Genomic DNA, 21,638 nt, shown 5'->3' on the forward strand with positions numbered 1-21,638 from the left:
ATGGGTAGGTTATGTAGAGTTTGCTTCTTATACTCTATAAAAGTGTGTGAAATTTTTTGTTTCTGAATGCTGATAAGTCCTTGACAGTATTTTTTTTTCCCCCCAAAGCTACAGAAAGGAGGGATAGGGGATAAAAGCATCTTAGACTAACATTATTTTATGAAAATTATCTAGAAATTTTAAATGATTATGGCATTTAAAAAGATAGTTTAATTTCAACCACCTAATTTTTGGTTTCTTAACCTTCATCAAAACTTCTTTTGATAGTTTTTTTTTTCTTTTCCTTTACATTGATGTGAAGGGAAGTCTGCTTTCCTTTTTCTTTTCTTTCCTGGTCTTCGTGGTTAGCTACTTTTCTTTAGCCAGTTTCCTTTACCACAGGAAAAAGAAGATGTCCCCGTGGAAATGTCCAACGGCGAGCCAGGTTGCCACTACTTTGAGCAGCTTCGTTACAATGACATGTGGCTGAAGGTTGGCGACTGTGTCTTCATCAAGTCCCATGGCCTGGTGCGCCCCCGCGTGGGCAGGTGAATGTCATTGAAATAGGGAAGATAAGATTGGCTCTGAGGTTTGGAGCCAACAGACATCAATCTTTAAATAACTACAAAGTCCCTCCCCTGGCCGTTTGTGTAGTTGCTTTTCACACCATGCTTCTCCTGCTTTCACCTCTAAAAATACTTTCTTTAAATTCTTCCCATAGGTTCTTGTTTTTTTCTTTCCCACCATTTACCAAACTCTCAGCTCAGAAATCTCCCTGCCCATTTTGTATGTTAACTCTTGCTTAAACTTGAAATGGTACTCCTTAAAGAACCCTTTCCTTTACCTGTACACTGGGTTGTCTTCCTGTTACCCATTTCCCTGAGCACCACATATTTCCTTCTCTTTAGAAATACAAGTATCACATGTGGATATTTATATCGTCGAGTTTCTGTACCTTGAATTTCCAAATACCCTGCAAATAGGAACTCTCTGTTTTTTACTCAACTTTGTATTTCCTACTCAAATCAGTGTGTGAAACATAGTAGGGGCTCAGATATTTATGAACAAATAAATTGATTTAAGTAAGGTTGAATGGCAAAAACTCAAGGAGTCAGGTTGTCATTATAGGGTAATGGTTAAGAATAACAGTATATGGAGGCTGGAGATGAAGCCCATTAGTAACGTGCTTGCCTAGCATGCTAGAAGCCTAGGTTTGATCCCTAGTGCTGCAAATAGGAAAACAAAACAAAAAACCCAGTATTTGGTTCCAGGAGATCTTGGTTAAGTCCCAGCTGTGCCATTTGCATGTTCTTAAGCACGATTTGCCTTCCTGTTTCTTCCATACTATACATTGATCAGTAAGCATTCGCTGTATCTATTATTTGCCAGGCTCTGAGAATACATTAGTTAATAAAACACATGTTCTTAGTCCCATGGAGCTTTGTTCTAGTGAGAAGATCAACGAACATCTTCAATAAGTACAATTGTACTTAAAAAAAAAAAATTGAGGGAGCTCAAGTACAGTAAATGGGTAGGTTATGTAGAATGGTAAATGGGTAGGTTAAGGCTCTCACTTAAAAGTGAGAACAACGAACATCTTCAATAAGTACAATTGCAGTATGATAGATCCAGGACATGTGCCATTGAAAAAATAGAGCAGGATAAAGAGAGGCATGTACAGTGAAAGCAGAGAGGGTGATCTAAAGCACAGGCCTCGCTGAGAAGCTGGCAGTTGAGCCAATACTTGAAGAACAGAGTAAGAATTCTAAAAGTACAAGGGAAAACATTTCAGGGAAAGTGAACAGAGTGTATAAAGGGCCTGAAAGAGAAGTATGCCAGGCCTGTTCAAACCAGAGAGTTTGCGACTATCTGAGTGAGCCATGCATGAGTTAGGTAGGAAGTAAGGGCCAGCAGTAGTGAGTAAATCATATACTGCTTCAGAGACCATTGTAGGGACTTGCACTTTTATGGGGTTAAATGGAGTAATATTGTATTGTTTCAGCACAAAATGACATTTGACTTAGGTCTTAGGATTATTCTGCCTGCTGGTTTTTAAGAATAGACTGTCAAAAGTAGAAATAAGGATATAAAGAGGCCGTTGAAATAATCCAAGCAAGAATAATGATGACTCAGACCAGGGTGGTTGCAAAGTGTACTACCTTGAAGATCAGATTAATAATTTACCTAGTAAATGGAATGCAGGGTGAGAGGTAGGGCAGTCAGAGGTGTCTTCTGTGTGTTGACCTGAGGAACTGAAAGGTTAGAGTTTTTATTAACTGAGGAGAGGATGTTGCTTCATGCCAGGAACCACAGAATATGGAACAATAATAATAACTATTGGTTGTAAGAAATAGTACAGTATTAGGCACATAGTAGCCAGGTGTAAATTTATTGTCATTTCTAGGGAGATGTTATTTGGCATTTGTCAGATTCTGAAGGGGTGAAGGGGAGTGGTTCAAAAGGTTATGAACCACTGTGTTGAAGAAATGTCTGCCCTTCATGTGATCTGACTCCAAATATTGGAAGTGTGTGTGTCTTTATTGGACTCACAGGTCCAATAAAAGATGCTTAGTTCTAGTTTTATCATGGACATTTCAGGAAGAAAATCTGAGGTCAGATAAAACTATTAAATTACAAACCTTGATATTATGTTATGATACTTTTTCCTTCAGATAAATGACCATATGTTCTGTTCTTTTTTTTTTTTTTTTTTTTTTTTTTTTTTTGCGGTGCTGGGGATCGAACTCAGGGCCTTGTGCTTGCGAGGCAAGCACTCTACCGACTGAGCTATCTCCCCAGCCCCTTTTTTTTTTTTTTAATTAAAGGAGGAGGGGAATTAATGAAGTTATCTTAATATCAGTATGACAGATATTATTGAATGGCACATATGCTTAAGTTTTGACTAATACAATTTTTACCAGATTAATCCTTAAAGTATGAAAGTATCTTAATGTGATTTCTCCATTCTCCACCCCTGCCCCAAGAATTGAAAAAGTATGGGTCCGAGATGGAGCTGCATATTTTTATGGCCCCATTTTCATTCACCCAGAAGAGACAGAGCATGAACCCACAAAAATGTTCTACAAAAAAGAAGTATTCCTGAGTAATCTGGAGGAAACCTGCCCTATGACATGTATTTTGGGTAGGTATTTATATTTTTTCATTTAAACACATTAACTGCTTAAAAATTGATTGACTACTAGGTTTATGCTATGTACTATTCTAGATGTTAAGTATATAGCAATAAGCAAATCAAAGAAGTCTGTGGGATAAGGTTGGGGAATCCATAAATAGAAGAACAGATGTGTAGAACATCAAGCAATGGTTAGGTCTGTAAATGAAAATAAAGTAAAAGAATTGAGTGTAGTGTTGAGACGAGGTCATTTGTTCAGTAAAAGCCTTGCTGCTAGGTAACATGTGAATAGAACCCTAAAGAAGTAAGGAAAATGCCCATTTTGAATATCTGAGGTGCAGCAAAAAGCCTCAAAAGTATAATATCTAGGCATGTTCCAGACATATAATATGAAAAGTGGATAACTGGAACAGGGCAGGGGTGTGGAAGGGTTTGAGCTCTCTGAGGTGGCTGGGCATCTAGTCATAGAAAGCTTTCTAAACAATGCAGTGATTGAGCTTGGAGTGGATAGGAAGTCCTGGGAGGGATTTGAGCACAGTGGTGGTATAAGCTGACACAAACATTAGAGAGAGGAATCACAGTGCCTCTTGTAAGAATAAGGTAGGAACTGGGCACAGTGTGCATGTCTGTGATCCTAGCCTCTTGGGAGGCTGAAGCAGGAGGATCACAAGTTCAAGCCAGCCTGGGCAACCAGCAAGGCTGTCTCAAAATTAAAAGGGGATTGGGAATATAGCTCAATAGCAGAGTACTTGACTAGCATGCACAAGGTCCTGGGTTCCCTCCCCAGTACTGCAAAAAAAAAAAAAAACGAATGGGGATTTGTAGTTCAGTGGCAGAGTGCCTCTGAGTTCAATATCCAGTATCACCAAAACAAAAAAAACCTCACAGTTTGCCAGGCACGGTGATGCATACCTGTGAGCCCAGTGACTTCAGAGGTTGAAGCAGGAGAATCGCCAAGTTCGAGACCAGCCTGACAGCTTAGTGAGGCCCTAAGCAACTTAGCAAGACCCTTTCTCAAAAAGGGCTGGGGGTGTAACGTGACAGTAAAGTACCCCAGGTTCAATACCCAATACCAAAAAACAAGCCAAAAACCTCCTAGTCTGTGTTGGACTCTAAATCCTGATAATATTATTGTCCCTGTTCAAGATGCATGTTTTGGTTTTGGTTTGTTTCTACTGAATGTTCACAGTTACATTGTTTCTTAGATCTGGTTGTATCCATCATCATATACTGCATTGTTTTCAGTTAGTTTTCTTTTGACCCTGTGTTACCTGTAGAGCTTACTTACACCAACTACTTTTTACATCTTTTGTAATGGTTTCCTGAGAGATTAGTCACAAGCTTTATACTAATGGCTTATATTTTTTGTTTTCATGTGCTGGGAATTGAACCCAGGACCTCATGAATGCTAAGCATGTACTCTTCCAGTGAGCTGTACCCCTCAGCCCAATTGCTCATAGTTTGGTTGTTTTGATATTTGCTTTTGCAGCACTGGGGATTGAACCCAGGGACTTGCTCATGCTAGGCAAGCATTTTGCCATTGAGCTACTTCCCCATCCCATTTTATGTTTGAGACAGACTCTGACTGTTGACCATGCTGGCTTCAAACTTTGAACTCTCTTGCCTCAGCCACCTGAGTAGTTGGAAAGTATATTATGGCAGGCACAGTGACCCACACCTCTAATCCCAGCTACTCAGGAGGCTGAGGCAGGAGGGTTGCTAGTTTGAGGCCAACCTGGGCAATTTAGTGAGACTATATCTCAAAATTTAAAAATCAAAAGGGCTATGGATATAGTTCAATTGTAAAGCACTTGCCTAGCCTGCATGAGGCCCTGGGTTCATTCCCTAGTAATGAAAAAACAAAAAATAAATGAAGAAGAAAGAAAACCAGACATTTTGAATATTAACAGTGTAGTAACTCTGAAAATCAGGTTCTCCTTTCTTCTTAGGCTTTCTTGTTATTGCTTGTTATGGGTTGTAGTTGTTTATTCAGTAACTTTTAAAAAAAAGGTGTGTCTTTGTTATGTGTGGTCACTAAAGTATCTGTTCTCTCAGCTTAGTGATCAGATAGTGATTTGATAAAGATTTTCTTAAATGCCTAGAACCAAAAACTCCCAGTATTTGCAGCTGTATTTCCTGTATGTGTTGGAGCACACCAACCTTCACCATTTTAGCCATGCAGTTTACATCTTTACCTTTATTTCTTGCTTTCACAAAGCTTGAAGGTCAGCCACAGGTGAGAGTGTAGGGACTTCTCAGGTATTTTCTGATAGTGCACCCTACCGATTCACATATGCATGGCCTTCTAGGTTCCCAGGTATCTATAGAAACTTTCCAGAATCCTTATTTCCAGGTGGCAGGATCAAGGAAACCGCCTAGGCTTCAGCAAGTGACAGGGGTGGAAGTGTCCCAACAATGGAACATATGGACAGAAGGTGACTCTACCCACCTTCCTGGTGACCCTTAAGGGCCAAGATGTCAGGTGCAGGCCTCAGTGAAGTCAGTATGGTATTGCCACAGGAAGAAAAGATCTTCATAGGCAAGGTGCTGCAGCTGCCCATCTGCATAGCCAATAATGTCAAGTGACTGAAGAAGGCGACTGACAATACCTCCATAAAGCTCAAAGGAGTGTGCTGTTTCCAGCATTGTGTTTAGAGGAGCTTAAAAGACCCTGAAAGTAGGCTTGGGGTGTGACTCAGTGGGAAAGTGCTTGCCTGGCATGTGTGAGGTCCTGAGTTGGATCCACAGCACCACCAAAAAAAAAAAAAGACGACAATCCCAAAAATATTAGTAACCCATCACAAATTAATATTCGCTTCTTCTAGGAATGATACTAAAACAATCTCTGGAGAGAATAACTAACACAAAGATGTCCCATTTTTTATAAAAAGCACTTAGAGATGCTATATTCCCAGCAAGAGCCATCTTCCTCTCCTACAATATGGAATGGATTGTGGTCTAGACCAACATGAGAAACTTACAGATGGAATTCTGAAAAATCTTGGTGTGAACTAATTGAAGTGGCACAAATGTTATTAGCGATGAACTCTGGCATGGTTGAATTATTTTCAGAAGACAAATGTTGAGCCAGGCATGGTGACTTGTTCTTGTAGTCTTAGCTGCTTGGTAGACTGAGGCCAGAGGACCAGTTGAACCCAGGAGTTTGAGGCCAGTCTGAGCAACATAGTGAGACCTTTTCTCAAAAATAAAAGGGGGGCAGAGGTTGTGACTTAGTGGTAGAGCACTTGCCTAGCAGGTGTGAGGCCCTGGGTTTGATCCTCAGTACCACATAAAAATAAATGAAATAAAGATACTGTGTCCGTCTACAACTAAAAAACTATTTAAAAAATAAATTAAATAAATAATAGAAGGGCTCTGGAGCATACCTGTAATCCCAGCAATTTGGGAGACTGAGGCAGGAGGGGTTCAAGTTTGAGGCTTACCTCAGCAACTTAGCAAGACCTTGTCTCAAAATAAAATGAACTGTTGCTTAATGTACTTACTTACCTACCACTCATGTATCTTTTTTGGAGAAATGTCTGTTGAGATCCTTTGCCCATTTTTTAATTGTGTTATTGGTCTTCTAATTGTTAAGTGAGGAGTTCTTTATATTCTGGGTGCTAACCTTTTACTAGATGTATGATTTGCAAATATTTTGTTGTATAGGTTGTCTTTTCACTTTCTTAATAGTATCCTCTACACACAACAGTTTTTAATTTGATGAAGTCTAGTTTATCTTTCATTTTCTATGATTTCTGGTCCTCTTCCAATGTCACATCTAAGAAATCATTGCCTAATCAAATGTCGCAAAGATTTACATCTATGTTTTCTTCTAAGTTTTGTAGTTGTAACTCTTGTCTTCATGTCTCTGATCCATTCTGAGTTAATTTTTGTATATGGTATAAGACCCCAACTTAATTTTTTGCACATGGAAATCCAGTTGTCTTAGTACCATCTATTAAAGAAGGTATTGTTTTCCAACCATTAGATTGTCTTGGCACCTTTGTTGAAAATGGGTTGCCCAAAAAAACCAATTGTATGGGTTTATTTGTCGACTCTCAGTTCTGCTCCATTGGTCTGTCTAGTCTGTCCTTATGCCAATGTACATATTATTCTATATCTTTTTAATTTTGTGTCATGTTATCATTGGACAGGGACCTCAGTTCTGCCTGCATGGGTTCTTAATTTTGTCACTGAAGAATATTCCAGTATTCATCAAAAGCAAGGCACAAAAATTTATTTAAGGACAACACAGGTGTACACATTCCAGAAGCAGAGTAGGGTGCCTCTCACTTCTCAGAGAGAAGTGATAGATATACCCTGAGTCAAACTCTCTAATAATATGTATGTAATTTTTCTGGAAAGAAGCATGGAGGTTCTTAGGCAAGCTTTTTGGAAAAATTAAGGCCCCTGACAATCATTTGCTATTAAGAGTTCAGAATGTTTCTCTATTGTTAAGCAATCAAGCTATAAATCATTTGTAGGCATATTGTGTAAGTCTTTGAATCTGGTGACATTTAAATTAATTTTGTTTTTGTTCTTGTTGGTCTAAGCATACATTAGAGGTTTCATTCATCTAACTGAAGGGATAAGCATAACTGGTCATGCTCATAGACCCAGGTTTCTGTCTGCTAAGGCATTCTTTTCCCCAAAAACCCACCTACTCATATCTCACTGTGAATATATTTATTAAAAATTAATAACAATTTTTTTAAAAAATTGTAAACTGTGTCTACAATTTATTCCTTTAATTTTTTTTTCAACTTGCTCTTTCAGGAAAGTGTGCTGTGTTGTCATTCAAGGACTTCCTGTCCTGCAGGCCAACTGAAATACCAGAAAATGACATTCTGCTTTGTGAGAGTCGCTACAATGAGAGTGACAAGCAGATGAAGAAATTCAAGGGACTGAAGAGGTTCTCTCTCTCTGCTAAAGTGGTAGATGATGAAATTTACTACTTTAGGTAAATCTTTTTGTTGTTGTGTTTTTGGTACTGGAGATTAAACCTCAGGGCATATAACCACTGAGCCACATCGCCAGCCCTTTTTAATATTTTATTTTGAGACAGGGTCTTGTTAAGTTGCTCAGGGCCTTGCTAAGTTGCTGAGGTTGACTTTGAACTCATGATCCTACTGCCTCAGCCTCCTGAGCTGCTAGGATTACAGGCTTCCACCAGTGTGCCCAGCTTGGTAAATCTTTAAAAACTGAGGGAGAAAGAACACTTCAGTTAATTCATATCAAAATAGTATAGCCCAGTGTTTTGAGTTTCTTAAAATTTGATCTTAAACTAGAGCAGTATACATTCCAAATAGAAAATATTAATTCAGTTAAATACGAAAAGCTTCATAACCTGCTGGGACTTGTTAACCACTCTTAACAGTGTTCTTGGAGCTGCCAGTAATTGTAGAACAGAGGTAGAAATAGTTGCTTCATATCCTGTCTGTTAGGAGATTACTCAGTTCCACAGATTATGAGAACTCTTTCTGCCATGTGTAGGAAACTAGTTCTGACTTCAAGCAAAATGCTTCTATGGGTGTTCCACAAGATCCTTTGAAAACAAGCCTCTCTATGTAGAAGTGACTTCATAAATGCTTATTTAAATTTCCTTGCCACCCTTAAATTGTACACTGCAGATTGCAAGAAGTCATTTCTAGACACTGCACTGCTTTCTGACCAATTCCGAAGTGATGTTAGGTGACTTACTTGCTTACTTTATTTATTAATTTATTGCATTACTAGAGTTCAAACCCAGGGATACCCTACACTAGACTATATACTTTAGCCCTTTCTAGTTTTTTAAGACAGAGTCTTGCCCAGGCTGGCTTTAAACTTGCAGTCCTCCTTCCTCAGCCTCCTGAGTAACTGGAATTACAGGTGTGCATCTCTGTGCCCAACTGAAATTTTTTTTTTTTTTTTTTTTTTTGTCACTTCTTTCAGAAAACCAATCGTTCCTCAGAAAGAGCCCTCACCTTTGTTGGAAAAAAAGATCCAATTGCTAGAAGCTAAATTTGCTGAGTTAGAAGGTGGAGATGAGGATGTTGAAGAAATGGGAGAAGAAGATAGTGAGGTCATTGAACCTCCTTCTCTACCTCAGCTTCAGACTCCCCTGTCCAGTGAACTGGACCTCATGCCCTACACACCCCCACAGGTGAAGGTGACACGTTCCTTTTACTTATCTTGTTCTCAAATTGGTTTGCAGCTGACTCAAACCAAAAAGTAAGGAGGCATCCAGCCCTTCCGTATGTGTAAACTTCTACCTAGAATTCTATAGGAAAAAAGATTTTTTTTTCTTTATCAATGCTTTTTATTTACTTACTTACATATTTTTTTACTTACATATTTTTAATTGACGGAACATTTATATTTATCACGTCATTAATCTATTCCTAATTTAAAATGAAATTTTCTTTAGACAAGTTCATTAAACTTGTCTAATGGCAAGTTTAATTAGAAGGCTCTCCTTGCCTTCTATTAAAGTAAAGCTGTAAAGGAATGGCATCATCCTATTACTCTTAAGTTTTCATTGTTCTTATCTTTTGGGGTTTTGTTTGTTTGCGGTTCTGGGCATTGAACCCAGAGACTCGTGCATTAGGCAAAGATGCTACCACTGCAATACATGCTCTGCCCTTTTTCAATTTTATTTAAAATAGGGTCTCCCTAAGTTGCTCAGGCTGGCCCAGAACTCATGATCCTCTTGCCTTGGCCTCCTGAGGAGCTGGGATTATAGGCATGTGCCACTGTGCCTAACCTGTTGCCCAAATCTTTTAAATCTCTCCTTTCTCAGAACCTCATCTTTGGCAAAGGTGATTCCTTCTGGTATTTTTTTCATTCAGAATTTTCTCAAGCTTAATTGTGAGGTCATCATTAGAGATTGCAGTCATGGAATTCAGTGAAACTTTCATTTATTTCTTACATGGTAAGAGGCAAGGAAGAGGTATGTTTTGACCAAGAAAATGGCCAGCTACAAACCGTGTCTATAAAACAGTAACCTTGGGATCACATGTTCCTGGCTTCCAGAAGCTCTGAGCAGTTAATTAAATGCAATGTTCTGATGCACTATAAGAGTTTTCTGTCTTACAGTCTACCCCAAAGTCTGCCAAAGGCAGTGCAAAGAAGGAAGGCTCCAAACGGAAAATCAACATGAGTGGCTACATCCTGTTCAGTAGTGAGATGAGAGCTGTGATTAAAGCCCAGCACCCAGACTACTCTTTTGGGGAGCTCAGCCGACTGGTCGGGACAGAATGGAGAAACCTTGAGACAGCCAAGAAAGCAGAATATGAAGGTAAATAGGGACTAGGCACAACTGTCTCAGCCTTTGAAGCACAAGGGGGTTTTTTCAGGAATGCACGTGCATAGACAGATTTTACTCTCTTGTTCTTGCTACACACACATGAACCTTGTATTGGGGACTGTTCCTGATGATAACCAGCATTGTAGATGCTAGTCTTGTTCTGACTAGGCAGAGGGCTGCCTCTTACTTGGCTTCTGATCCTGGTAGTGTCCCCTCCCCAAATTTCTCAAACAAAAATATTTTTACTGTTAACGATTGCATGATTTTCTTTCATTGAGCTCTGTAGGCACACATATGTTGAGCTGGGGAATGACTATACGATGATGTTAAGTATAATTTTGATTAAAATTCATCTGAAAGGGGACTTTTAAAATCAGTGATCTTCTGTCCTGATTCTTGATATGTTTAAACTCTCTGCTGAGGCTTGACTAAAGCCTTAGTTTCTTAGGCCACTTGTGACCTGTGCTGTATCTGTATTCATAGCTATTGTTAAGGCATTTGAGGTCTCTTTGAGCTCCACTGCCTTTATTTTCTTTTTACTCTATAATTATATTACTTTGGGCCATGAGCTATCATTGAAATATTTGGTGGTTCTTAGCCATTAGGGACAAATACTTGAGAGAGATTTTTGGTGTTTTGGATTTTGGTTATTATTATTGTTGTTAATGTCAGGCATGACTTTGATAAATAAGTACTAAACATTAGATTAGGCAGGACTTTGTACCCTTGAGCTGTATGTTTTCCCCCATTTAGAATTTTATATATTAGTTCATTTTGCCAATTTAGAGCCATCCTCTTGTAATGATCAATCATTAGTCTTTTTGGCTAAGTCCAAGTTCATTATTTTCCTGCAAACATAAATTAATTGTTAAGGCTGCCTTTTTATTGAAGTTTATGAAGTCTTCAAAGAAACCCTTCTTAAAAAAAGTATTACTCCTTTCATTTGTTACAGTTGATTATTATAAAATTACCTGGCAGGCTTCTCTAAGGATCTTCTGCAGAAGCCTAATCCTGCAAGATAATCAGACAAAAATCATTGGCAAAACCAATTTGAGAAACATTCCAAGCTCTTTGTCTTCAAAACTTACAATGCATTTTCCTGTATTTCCTCCTAAGACCTACAATAAAGAACCTGTTTTTTATTATCTGGTATTTTCTGAAATTTGACCAGGTTTTTATGTAATACCTATTAATATCCTGAAGAGCCATTCTTTAAATCCTCATGAATTCCATAAGAACCTAGAACTTTGGGGAATTTTGATATTTCTGACCTTAGTGCAAAGTATGACCAAATACACTCTACGATGGAAGAGTGTTGGAAATTAAGGTAATATGTGTATAAAACCAGTTCCAAGGAAAATGAAGCAAGGACTCAGTGGCTAGTTATTTAGGTGTGAGTAAGAAAAGGTGTGAAGATAATGTAAAAGCAGAAACACTGTTGCAGGGAGGGAAAAGGGAGGGAGAGATTGATGGCTTTTGGGAAGTTCTCCTACCTTCAACTAGGGATCTGAAGTTTAGGAAGAACCTAGTGCGGGTGAGTTATGTGGGTGAGTTATGTGACTGTGAATCTTGCCTAAGACTTTTGGTGTCCCTACCCATTGAACTCAAAACCCAGAATTAGGAGTTTGGCTTAGTTGTAATGATTTTTTTACTTTTAGGACAGCCCATATGAACTTCTCCCAGAGAGATCCAACAGATAGTCACAATATTTGATCCACAGGCTTAAATTCATTTTTTCAAACTTTTTTTTTTTTTTTTCTCTCCCACTTTACCATGTTGTTTGTATAATGAAAATACTAGAATTTAACATCATCAGTGGTTTTTTTATTGCTAGTTCAAGGAAATTGATTGTTCAAATGGCCATTATCCCTCACGTGGTTGTTTATGCAGGGTCTGTGTAAATTGGGTGTGTTAGTGAGTGGTAGTAAGTCTCTGCAGGCAACTCTGTCTCAGCCAAGGCGCCTTTGACTTGCTTGACTTTCCCATTCTTTACCCTAAGGGAAAACTGGAGCTGTTGCTTCTCAATTTCTCTTTAAAGCCAAATGACCTTAAGCCCTTTTCCCCTTAGATCAGTGGTATTCTTTTGAATTCCATGTTGGAGTGTAAAATGTGTGGCAGTTGACTGTGATTATCAGGAGTCTCGGGGGTCATGGGTCGTTGATTCTCTGTATCCTTGGACAAGTGACTACCTGTCTCCCATCCTCCTTTGCCCATCTGAAGAGTGGGAAGCATTTGCTATTTGATTGGTGAAGCAGAATAAACTATGTATGGTGGGAACTTTGGGAATACTTCTCCAGGAAGGGTTCAGCCTATTAGGCTAGGAACATGACTGTTGGGTTTGCCGGCTCTGGAGATGCAGAGTAGTGGGAGGTAGGGGGACAGGTAACAGCCCAGCCCAGAAGTGCCACAAGCAAATACTTATCTTGCATTGTGGATGAAATAAGAGTGGATTCTGTAATTCTCCCTGATTTAGGATAATTTATGGTCAGCTTTGAACTACTCAGCTTCAGGAAACCTGGTTCTTTCAGAACATTGTCCTTCGCTACATACATTTATATATTAATTACCTGCTTCTGATGATTGTAGCCTGGAGTATCATGCATTTTTTTCTCCCTGGGGTTTACTAAGCATGACCTCTTTGGTTCATTAGAATATAGAAATTAGCTGTTTACTTTCCCTAGAAGAGGCAGAGGCAGTAAGCTACTTTTCCCTTACAGAGTTAATTTTCTTCAGCTGCTAAACCTATGACACTAATGATAAAGAGTCCTCAATCTCAGTAAAATTGGGTACATGGAATCAGGAAATATAGTAAGTAACAATTGTGCCAAAAATTATAATGGGCCATGGAATTGCTTCATGTTGAAATTATAAATAATCTGTGATGCTATTAATACTAGAATAATGGTAGCGCTTCTCATCTTCAGGGTGCCTCGTGAGATTAACCACGGTGGTTACGCTGGTGATGTGTTTAAATAAAATCTGTGCTTTCTGAATGTGTGTTGCAGTCTTAACATTCTTGAAATCTTTGCAGACCAGTTCTCAAGATGGGATAGGAAAGCTGGATTCTAGGTTACCAAGTGAAATCGGCCCGACTCCTCCTGTGTTGAGACTAGTCATCTACTGTTCCTTCCATTGAGACAGAACTGTTGCCTGTGTTTTTACTAGTCCTGTTGAATGCAATGGATGGTATTTTGAATTCCTGGGTTAAAAACAGAATTGAAAATCTGAAATGCCTTTACAGAGCGGGCAGCTAAAGTTGCTGAGCAGCAGGAGAGAGAGCGAGCAGCACAGCAACAGCAGCCGAGTGCTTCTCCCCGAGCAGGCACCCCTGTGGGGGCTCTCATGGGGGTGGTGCCACCACCAACACCAATGGGGATGCTCAATCAGCAGTTGACACCTGTTGCAGGTAAAAACAGGAGCTAAGACCATTTTTTTTCCACTTTAAGAAATTCCTTCATTTTTTTTTTTTTTTTCTCCAAGAGGAGTAGGCCGCAGTCTGTAGCCTTTTCTCATGACAGATTCAAAGTTTGAAGTCATCCATGTTGTCCTGTATTGCCTTTCCCATATGGGCAATGCCTTCCCTCTGCCCCAGAAATGGGCCCTGGGCCCAACCCTGGGAACTAGTAGGGAGCATCTCTTCCCTGGCTGTGGGCATGGTCTGGCGATGTTCTCACCCCAGACTGTTCTTGATAGAGCACTACAGCAGAAAATATAAATAGAGCCTAAGTTCTGTTCTAGAGGAACTCCCAAGAGAAAACACAAAGCCAGTCTTTAGGTTGTGTTGATATTCTGTCTCATGCAGTATTCAGTTTGCCTTGTTCTGCTGTAGCCATCCTTAAAAGGCTGACCATTTAAAAGGATTTTTGACAATGAATTGTAAATCCTTTCTTGGTCACCAATGTGCATGACTGCTAAATAGAATACAAAGTCCTTATTCAATTCATTGTGCCCACTCTGTAATGCTTTTCTATTTAATTACATTAAACTGCATTTTCTGTTAGTATCCCAGTCACATATTTAAACCAAAAGCAAAAAGAAAATGATGAATGTGGTTTGCTTGTGTGTGTTGTCTCTGGTTCTGGTAGCCTTAGCAAATCTGACTATCCTTGAATATCCTTGTCTGACATGTCTCCAGTGAGAAACCTGTAGACCACTTCTCGGGCCCCTCCTTTGTGATCTCTCCAAGTCTGGTGAGATCTGTATGTGCCACCTGTGTTTCTTCTCAAGTAGTCTGACCTCTTTCTCAGGGAGCCCAAGACAGTGTTGTTCAAGGCAGGTTCATTGAGATGCTGTTTTTGTTTTGCTTTTGTTGGTTTTTTTGTTTTTGCTTTTTAAGGAAGAGTAGCATAGGATAACTTTTCCATTGTCGCTCCTAACTTTTGTGATGGCAAGTTCTCAAATGCACTGTCGCTGAACTCAGCAGTTGCACTCGCCAAAGCACATCTGAATCATGGCTGTCAGTACTTTCAGTGTAACTGATGTTGATCTAACAAATCTCATAATCGCCTGCTCTATTCCATGGCCCATTTTGGTTAATGGGGTTCCAGAGGTTTTTATAAATTAGGCCTTGAACATGGGGACTTTGGAAGTTAGAATTCCCTCATTGACATCCTGCTTTGTTCTATTTGATGTGATATTGTGGCACTGTGCCCTTGACTACAAAACCCAGGGACATATTTACAAAATGAATACAAACAGCTCAAAACATTAAAAAAACAGCAGCTGCAGCATTTTAGCTCCCTGTTAGGGAATAACATAGAGCTCTGTGGGTGAGGACTGTGGTCCCTCTAGAAAGCCCCGACTCCATTATTAAGGGTGTGCTGCCCAGACTTCTGGGCCTTGGGAGTGAAGGGCAAGCATTCTCAATGATAACCAGTCTTTGGTCCACAGTGGGAACTTTGCAGCTAAGAGGATGATTTTCATGGGCTTACAGGTTGCTTAGGGCCTGAGTCTTAGCCTTGTCAGTGTCTGAAACCAGCTTTGCTTACAAGCATTGAAGCTCATTTGAACACATGTGACTGGGATAATAAATGCCAAAGTACAGTTTAATGAAGACAAATGTCATGTCTTTCAGTTCTTAATCTTCAACCACAGCCTGTGAAGGCTGCGTTCAGATGGGCTTTTGTAATTGAAAGCAAAGCCTCCTAACATTCTTAAATTTCTCACCTACTTATATCTAAAAGCTATACCTTGTGGTGTGGTTAAAAGGCAGTTTGGTAGCATTGGATCTCCTCATGTTTAGATGATGGCGTCTATTCAGAAGTACTTTTTACTTCCTGAACTCTTTAAAAAATGAAACTCGTCCTGTTTCATGTATAGAGATATTATTTCAAGTTTGTTTTATTGGTTTGTGATTGTAAGTTTTTCAGTCAGTTTATATATGACTAAGGAAGCAAGGTAGTCAATCTCAGGATTTTCAGTGATGTCATAGCTTTAAAAGACTGAACTTTTTTATAAATAAATACTTTCAAATAATTCTTAAGGGAAAGTCAGAATGAAATTCTCAAAATCTGAAGTTTTCCACTGTTTCCCAGAGTCCCTCTACAGAGTATGTATAACAACGAGGCTTGCATTAGCCCTTTAACTCTCCCTTTGCAAGAAGCTATGATCAAGTGACTGCACTTCAGGGGGAGTTTGGCATTCTTGTTCATCATGATTATTACAAATATCAGAAAAGTCAAGTTGTTTTTCTTGTTTAAAAAAATGCCATGTGATCTTAAAGGTTTTTTTGATAGGTGAGTCCTTGAAATTTGAAATTATTTTATTCTCACCCCTTTTGCCAAAACTACTTGTTTGCTGAAACTCTTCCCTAGCCAGCAGAAGATATTTGTTCTATGAAGGTATGCTCTGAAAATAAAGGAATAAAAGCCTCTGTGCACAGAAATTCTATACCTTGATTAAAATGCTCCCTGTTAACTAAAGGTTTATGTGATGACATTTGTGAGCTTGGAGACAGTGACAAATGGCATTTTCTCATGTCAGCAGAGCCTGATTCTCCAGCTCTTCCTCTGCCTGTAGGTTTCTGAGTGACCTGAGCTTTGGTTGGCTTGGGAGGATTTAGATTTTATCTTTATTTAACATGTTTCAAGATCTAAAGATGAAATATTCATTTTAGAAGCTGTTCCCCAGCTCAAACCCTAGGACAATCCATTCTTACCTGCAGTGGTGGGGCTAGAAGGGAGGAGGAGTAGATGTAAAAGTCTTGAAAAATTCTTGCCCCCAAGCTGGAGAACCATGCTTTGTGATCAGGCCTCTGCACTTCATTTCCCTCCATTCAGATTTCCCCTCACGGGTACCCATGATAGGCATATGAGTGTGGGCAGAGTGGAATGATGGGGTGTGTGCTGTTCAGTTAGAGTTGCAGTCAGCAGAACTGGTCACTCTTTTTGAACAGCTTACAATAATTTGGACTTTGGGAAGGCTGTTACTAGAACTCCTCTTCATTATTATTTAAGTGAAAACATAAACAGCATATTTATTTCAGTGAAAATAACTACAAACAATAATGTACTAAGTACTAATTCATCTAGAAATGTGGGGTTTCGTTTATGTAGCTTTTTATTTTGTTCATTGTTGCAACAAAATAATTGCACTAATTACCGTTATATCATGCAGTACTAAGGGTGCTTTATTTGTTGGTAGTGCATGTGGGGGGTTGTTATTACTTAGCTCATGTTGCATGTTAATGATGCATGTCTGAAATTTGTTGTGTCCTTCAAGGCATGATGGGTGGCTATCCGCCAGGCCTTCCACCTTTGCAGGGCCCAGTTGATGGCCTTGTTAGCATGGGCAGCATGCAGCCACTTCACCCTGGGGGGCCTCCACCCCACCATCTTCCGCCAGGTGTGCCCGGCCTCCCGGGCATCCCACCACCGGGTAAGAACTTCATCCTCATTCACTCATTAATCTCATCTTCGTATTCTCTTTTTCCTCCTCAGCCAGTTGTTCCAGGAGACACCTGCTGCCCACTGTGGCCAGGCTTCCCTCATTGAGTACCCTAGAACTGTCAGCAACAGGGCCTAGCTGTGTTAAGCAGGTGGCATGGCACCTGTAACCTCGTGTACCTGGCTGCCTGATGGCAGCACAGGGTGCAAGAAGGCAAAAGCCAGACTCAGCAGACCAAGGGGCAGGACACATACTCACTCAAACAATATGATATGTGCCCAAAAGCCAGCCAGCCCGCCTAGAAGGCTGCACCCTCTAACTGGGGAATGAAGTTTCCCAAATTGCTAGCTCTGAGTCATAAAAAAGTGCTTTTTGCATCTGAATGCATTTCATTATCTAGTGCAATTCTTACCTCACAGGGTCTTCTATGTAGAGTTCCATCTCCTAATCAAACAACCCTGCTAAGGGGAGTCTAGAGTTCCAAATGTAAAAACTCTTGAAAAATCCTGTACTCACTCTGTCATGGGAACAAAAAGGAGGGAGGGAATTAATTTGCATTGAATTTGTTTTCTCTGTCTGAGTCCCCTAAGAAGCATGACATAACATTTTTGAAGGACATCCTACCCCACCCTACTAAACACTGTTTTTTTGTCATCAGAAGTTCAGAAGTTCTTTCATATAGAAATATATAAATGGAGTCCAGATATAGCTACATTCAGTTTCACTTTATAATGAATTAGCAAGCTGAAAGATTATTTTAAAGAAAAAGGAAAATTACAGGTTCCCATATTAATTACCATCATATGCAAAAGAACTGACTCTTGGCTATAATCTAGTTGGAGGGAATGTGACCTTTAGATGACTTAAAATTGCATTTGCTCCATTATCTAAGATAACAGCTAAGAGCCCAACCCAAATAAAATGTGGATGGAAACTTACCTGGTTTGTTTACACCAGTCTTGGACCTAGGGACCAAAGGGTTTTGCAGGGTTCAAACAATGCTTAAGAGGGTAGACACAGCCAGTGTGTGGGGTAAACAAACCTGGTGGCCTGACCTGGAGCCTCCAGCCACACTCTTTTTGAGTGTTGATTAAAGAACAGCTATAACTCCACTGAAGCATTTTTTCCACATGTTCCTAGAGGAGGAAATGTTTGTAGAGGTAGGTGTTTCTCTCTGGAAAATGGTAACCTATTGTGTAAATTGCTGTGGCAGCAGAAGTCAGTCATAAAATAGGTATACCTGTGTGGCGGGTGGACTTGGCCTTAATTCTATACCCTCTCACTTTGGCACAGGGTATCTGAGTCAGTGAGACCATGTTGGAGTTGACCCCTTGTAGATGCATGTACTCAGAGAGAAGCCTGTCCAAGGCCCCTGGTAGGAGCTGTATTTTGGTGGGTGTTGGGGCATACCTGTTCTCCCTTCCCCTCCTTCAGATTATAAATTGAATTTGAAGGAAGCACAACACCCTGGTTATAGTCAGGGAGACAGGGAAGAACCCCCCTGGTATGTACATGCACATATCTGATCAGGCTTTTAGGAGCCCAGGATTCATGGAACCCCTGTGGTCACTCAGCTTACATTCTCACTGAATGTCCCTGGCATGGCACTTATAAGCAGAGGGAGAAGAGGGGTTTGCTGATTTGTTTGTGCTGCCCTGCAAAGCAAATGACGTAGGCAACTTAGAGAGCCCCCTTACATGTGGAGTCTAAGGTGGGCGAGTATTCTGGGGAAGGGGCTGGGTCTAGTAATGTGTTGCTGAAGCAGCAGTTTACCCAACACCACCTCTTCATTCATTCACAGATAACCATCAGGATCCTACTGTGGTGATCCAGGTACACTTCTAAGTACTTGAAATATAAAAAATCCCTACTTTTTAAACCAAAGCTTGATTTTACTTGATTTTTTTTTTCTCTTGACATTTAAGAGGATGCCTAATACTTCCTGGAAGTGGCATTTAACAACTCTGAACCTTAGACTAATGGGTTGATTCTGCCTGATCAAAATGCCAACATTTTTCATCCAGAAGACCTATAGACTTTGAAATTAGTTCCTCCTGATCCTTCTGTATAGCCAGCAGGACTTGTTTTAAACTTTAAAGAACAACTTATATGGTTTTAGTTGTGGTTTGTTAGTTTTTAATGAACTGGGTCCCTTGCCTAGTTTTATATTTTACCTGAAGAATAAATAGATGACCCTGAGATAAAAATAGCCTCAGACACTAAATTTAGGATATCTCTTTGTTATCAGTTGTGAGAAAACAATTACTAATGAATAGTCAGCAAGGGAAGTTTAATTATTACCAGAGACAGAAGAAATATAGTAGGGTCATGAAGTCTTCTTCCTTTGTCACTTTGCATCTGAAGCAATAGCAGCAAGACCACTACACCAATACATCATCCATTTTCAGAGCACTACTCTATCACCTGGAAGTCTCATCTACCAACATTAGTGACTCCAGTTAGAACTAGATGCTGGTGGCCTGCAAGGGGACAGCAAGACAGCACCTCCAACCTCTACAAAGCTCAATTAACTATACTTCCACAACCTCTTCCCTCTGAGCCTGATTCCAATGCCATTTGTACTGAAGTTTACACAGGCTCCAGTTGGAGAAGAATGTGTTATCACAAGAAATGTACCTTGAAAACAGAGGTGTATCCTGACTATAGCTCGCTTAGAGAAATATTTAGAATTTTATACAGGTTTCAAATAATTTCTAAACCATGAGTAATTGATGTACATCTGACAAGCTCTGCTAGCATTGTGCACTAGGTACCTAGAAACCAAGGAATACAGATTTTCTATTTGAATCATGTTCTGGATGCTTAGGTTTCCTATCCACACTCAAGGGCAGAGGTTCATAGGTTGGCATTTTAAGTGACATCATTTCTTATCAAACAGTAGTTTTTTTGATCTTCTCAACCCAGAGCCTCTAATTGTATCATTGCATTCTGAATTATAGGTGTGATGAACCAAGGAGTGGCCCCTATGGTAGGGACTCCAGCACCAGGTGGAAGTCCATATGGACAACAGGTGAGCGCCCCCAGTTTGATTTTTCCTAGGAATCAAGAGAATTCTAATCATCTTCCTTCTAAATATGTGTAGAATATCTTTTTGTCTCACCATGTGGTCCCATGTTCTTTCAGGTGGGAGTTTTGGGGCCTCCAGGACAGCAGGCACCACCTCCATATCCTGGCCCACATCCAGCTGGCCCTCCTGTCATACAACAGCCAACAACACCCATGTTTGTGGCTCCCCCACCGAAGACCCAGCGACTTCTCCACTCTGAGGCCTACCTGAAATACATTGAAGGACTCAGTGCCGAATCCAACAGCATTAGCAAATGGGACCAAACTCTGGCAGGTAAGGAGAATCCTTCTAAATAAACCTTTGCAAAGTATGCGCTTCCTCCCAGTCCTCATGTTGCTGTTAGCTCTTAACAAATGTCCTGCAGCCCTTTTTTTTTTTTTGGTATGAGGGATTGAAACCACAGGCACCAAACCACTGAGCCACATCCCCTGCCCTTTTTTGTATTTTATTTAGAAACAGGGTCTCATTGAGTTGCTTAGGACCTTGCTAAGTTGCTGAGGCTGGCTTTGAACTCTTGCCTCTCCTGCCTTAGGCTCCAGAGCCACTGGGACTACGATCTGCCACTGCACTCAGCTGACAAACGTCCCTTTTTCTTATACCTATAAAATAAATTGTATGTCTCATAATGGTTTGGAGCTTCTTTGCACATTGACATCATACACTACAAATGGGTTTTTAACCAGTTTCAAAGCTGAGTTTTGTTTATAAGCATCACTACTATTTTTTCAAGTATAGTAATTATTTTTCAGGCATTTAGGCATTAGTGTAGATGGCAGATTTTTAAAAAAGAAAAACATCAAAAACATGTTCCCATTAGTCTATAAGTTAGTTCAATCGACTTAATGTATGTGCACACAGTTTCTATTTTATTCTTCATTTTAAATCATATTTGAAATTTAAGAGTAGTAGGTATGTTTTCCCCTTCACATATTTACCTTTAGGCATTTTTATAAATATTAAATGTTTTGTGGTCCAGGCATGATGGTGCATGCCTATAAATCCCAGTGGCTCAGGAGGTGAAGCAGGAGGATTGCAAAGCCAACCTCAGCAACTCAGCAAGGCTCTAAGCAACTTGGCGAGACCCTGCCTCAGAATTTAAAATAGAAAAAGAAAAAAGGATGGGGAGGCAACTCAGTGTTTAAATGCCCCTGGGTTCCAAAAAAATAAAGTTTTATGGCTTAATAAACCTGTGTCAGCCTTTAGAACTGAGAGACATTTTATTACCTTAACATCTCAATTTCTGTTTTCTTTGCACTTTAATTTTC

General features: G+C 39.9%; 1 protein-coding gene across 22 annotated transcripts in view; it reads left to right on the forward strand.

Annotated features, from left to right (window-relative positions):
- The window catches only part of Pbrm1 (polybromo 1), a 94,627-nt gene that overhangs the window by 72,326 nt on the left and 663 nt on the right, over positions 1 to 21,638 (forward strand). For 10 of the 22 annotated variants that reach the window (XM_047530676.1, XM_047530670.1, XM_047530672.1 and 7 more), the window contains 9 exons: positions 382 to 527; positions 2,964 to 3,121; positions 7,889 to 8,072; positions 9,047 to 9,257; positions 10,190 to 10,391; positions 13,642 to 13,806; positions 17,121 to 17,276; positions 20,246 to 20,316; positions 20,430 to 20,646. In XM_047530676.1, coding sequence (XP_047386632.1) covers positions 382 to 527; positions 2,964 to 3,121; positions 7,889 to 8,072; positions 9,047 to 9,257; positions 10,190 to 10,391; positions 13,642 to 13,806; positions 17,121 to 17,276; positions 20,246 to 20,316; positions 20,430 to 20,646 — 1,510 coding nt within the window. The remainder of the gene's footprint in view (positions 1 to 381; positions 528 to 2,963; positions 3,122 to 7,888; positions 8,073 to 9,046; positions 9,258 to 10,189; positions 10,392 to 13,641; positions 13,807 to 17,120; positions 17,277 to 20,245; positions 20,317 to 20,429; positions 20,647 to 21,638) is intronic. The other 12 variants (XM_047530687.1, XM_047530689.1, XM_047530688.1 and 9 more) reach the window with 3 other exon arrangements.

The sequence above is a fragment of the Sciurus carolinensis genome, chromosome 17 (assembly GCF_902686445.1).
Source record: "Sciurus carolinensis chromosome 17, mSciCar1.2, whole genome shotgun sequence".
In the NCBI taxonomy this organism is placed as follows: Eukaryota; Metazoa; Chordata; class Mammalia; order Rodentia; family Sciuridae; genus Sciurus; species Sciurus carolinensis.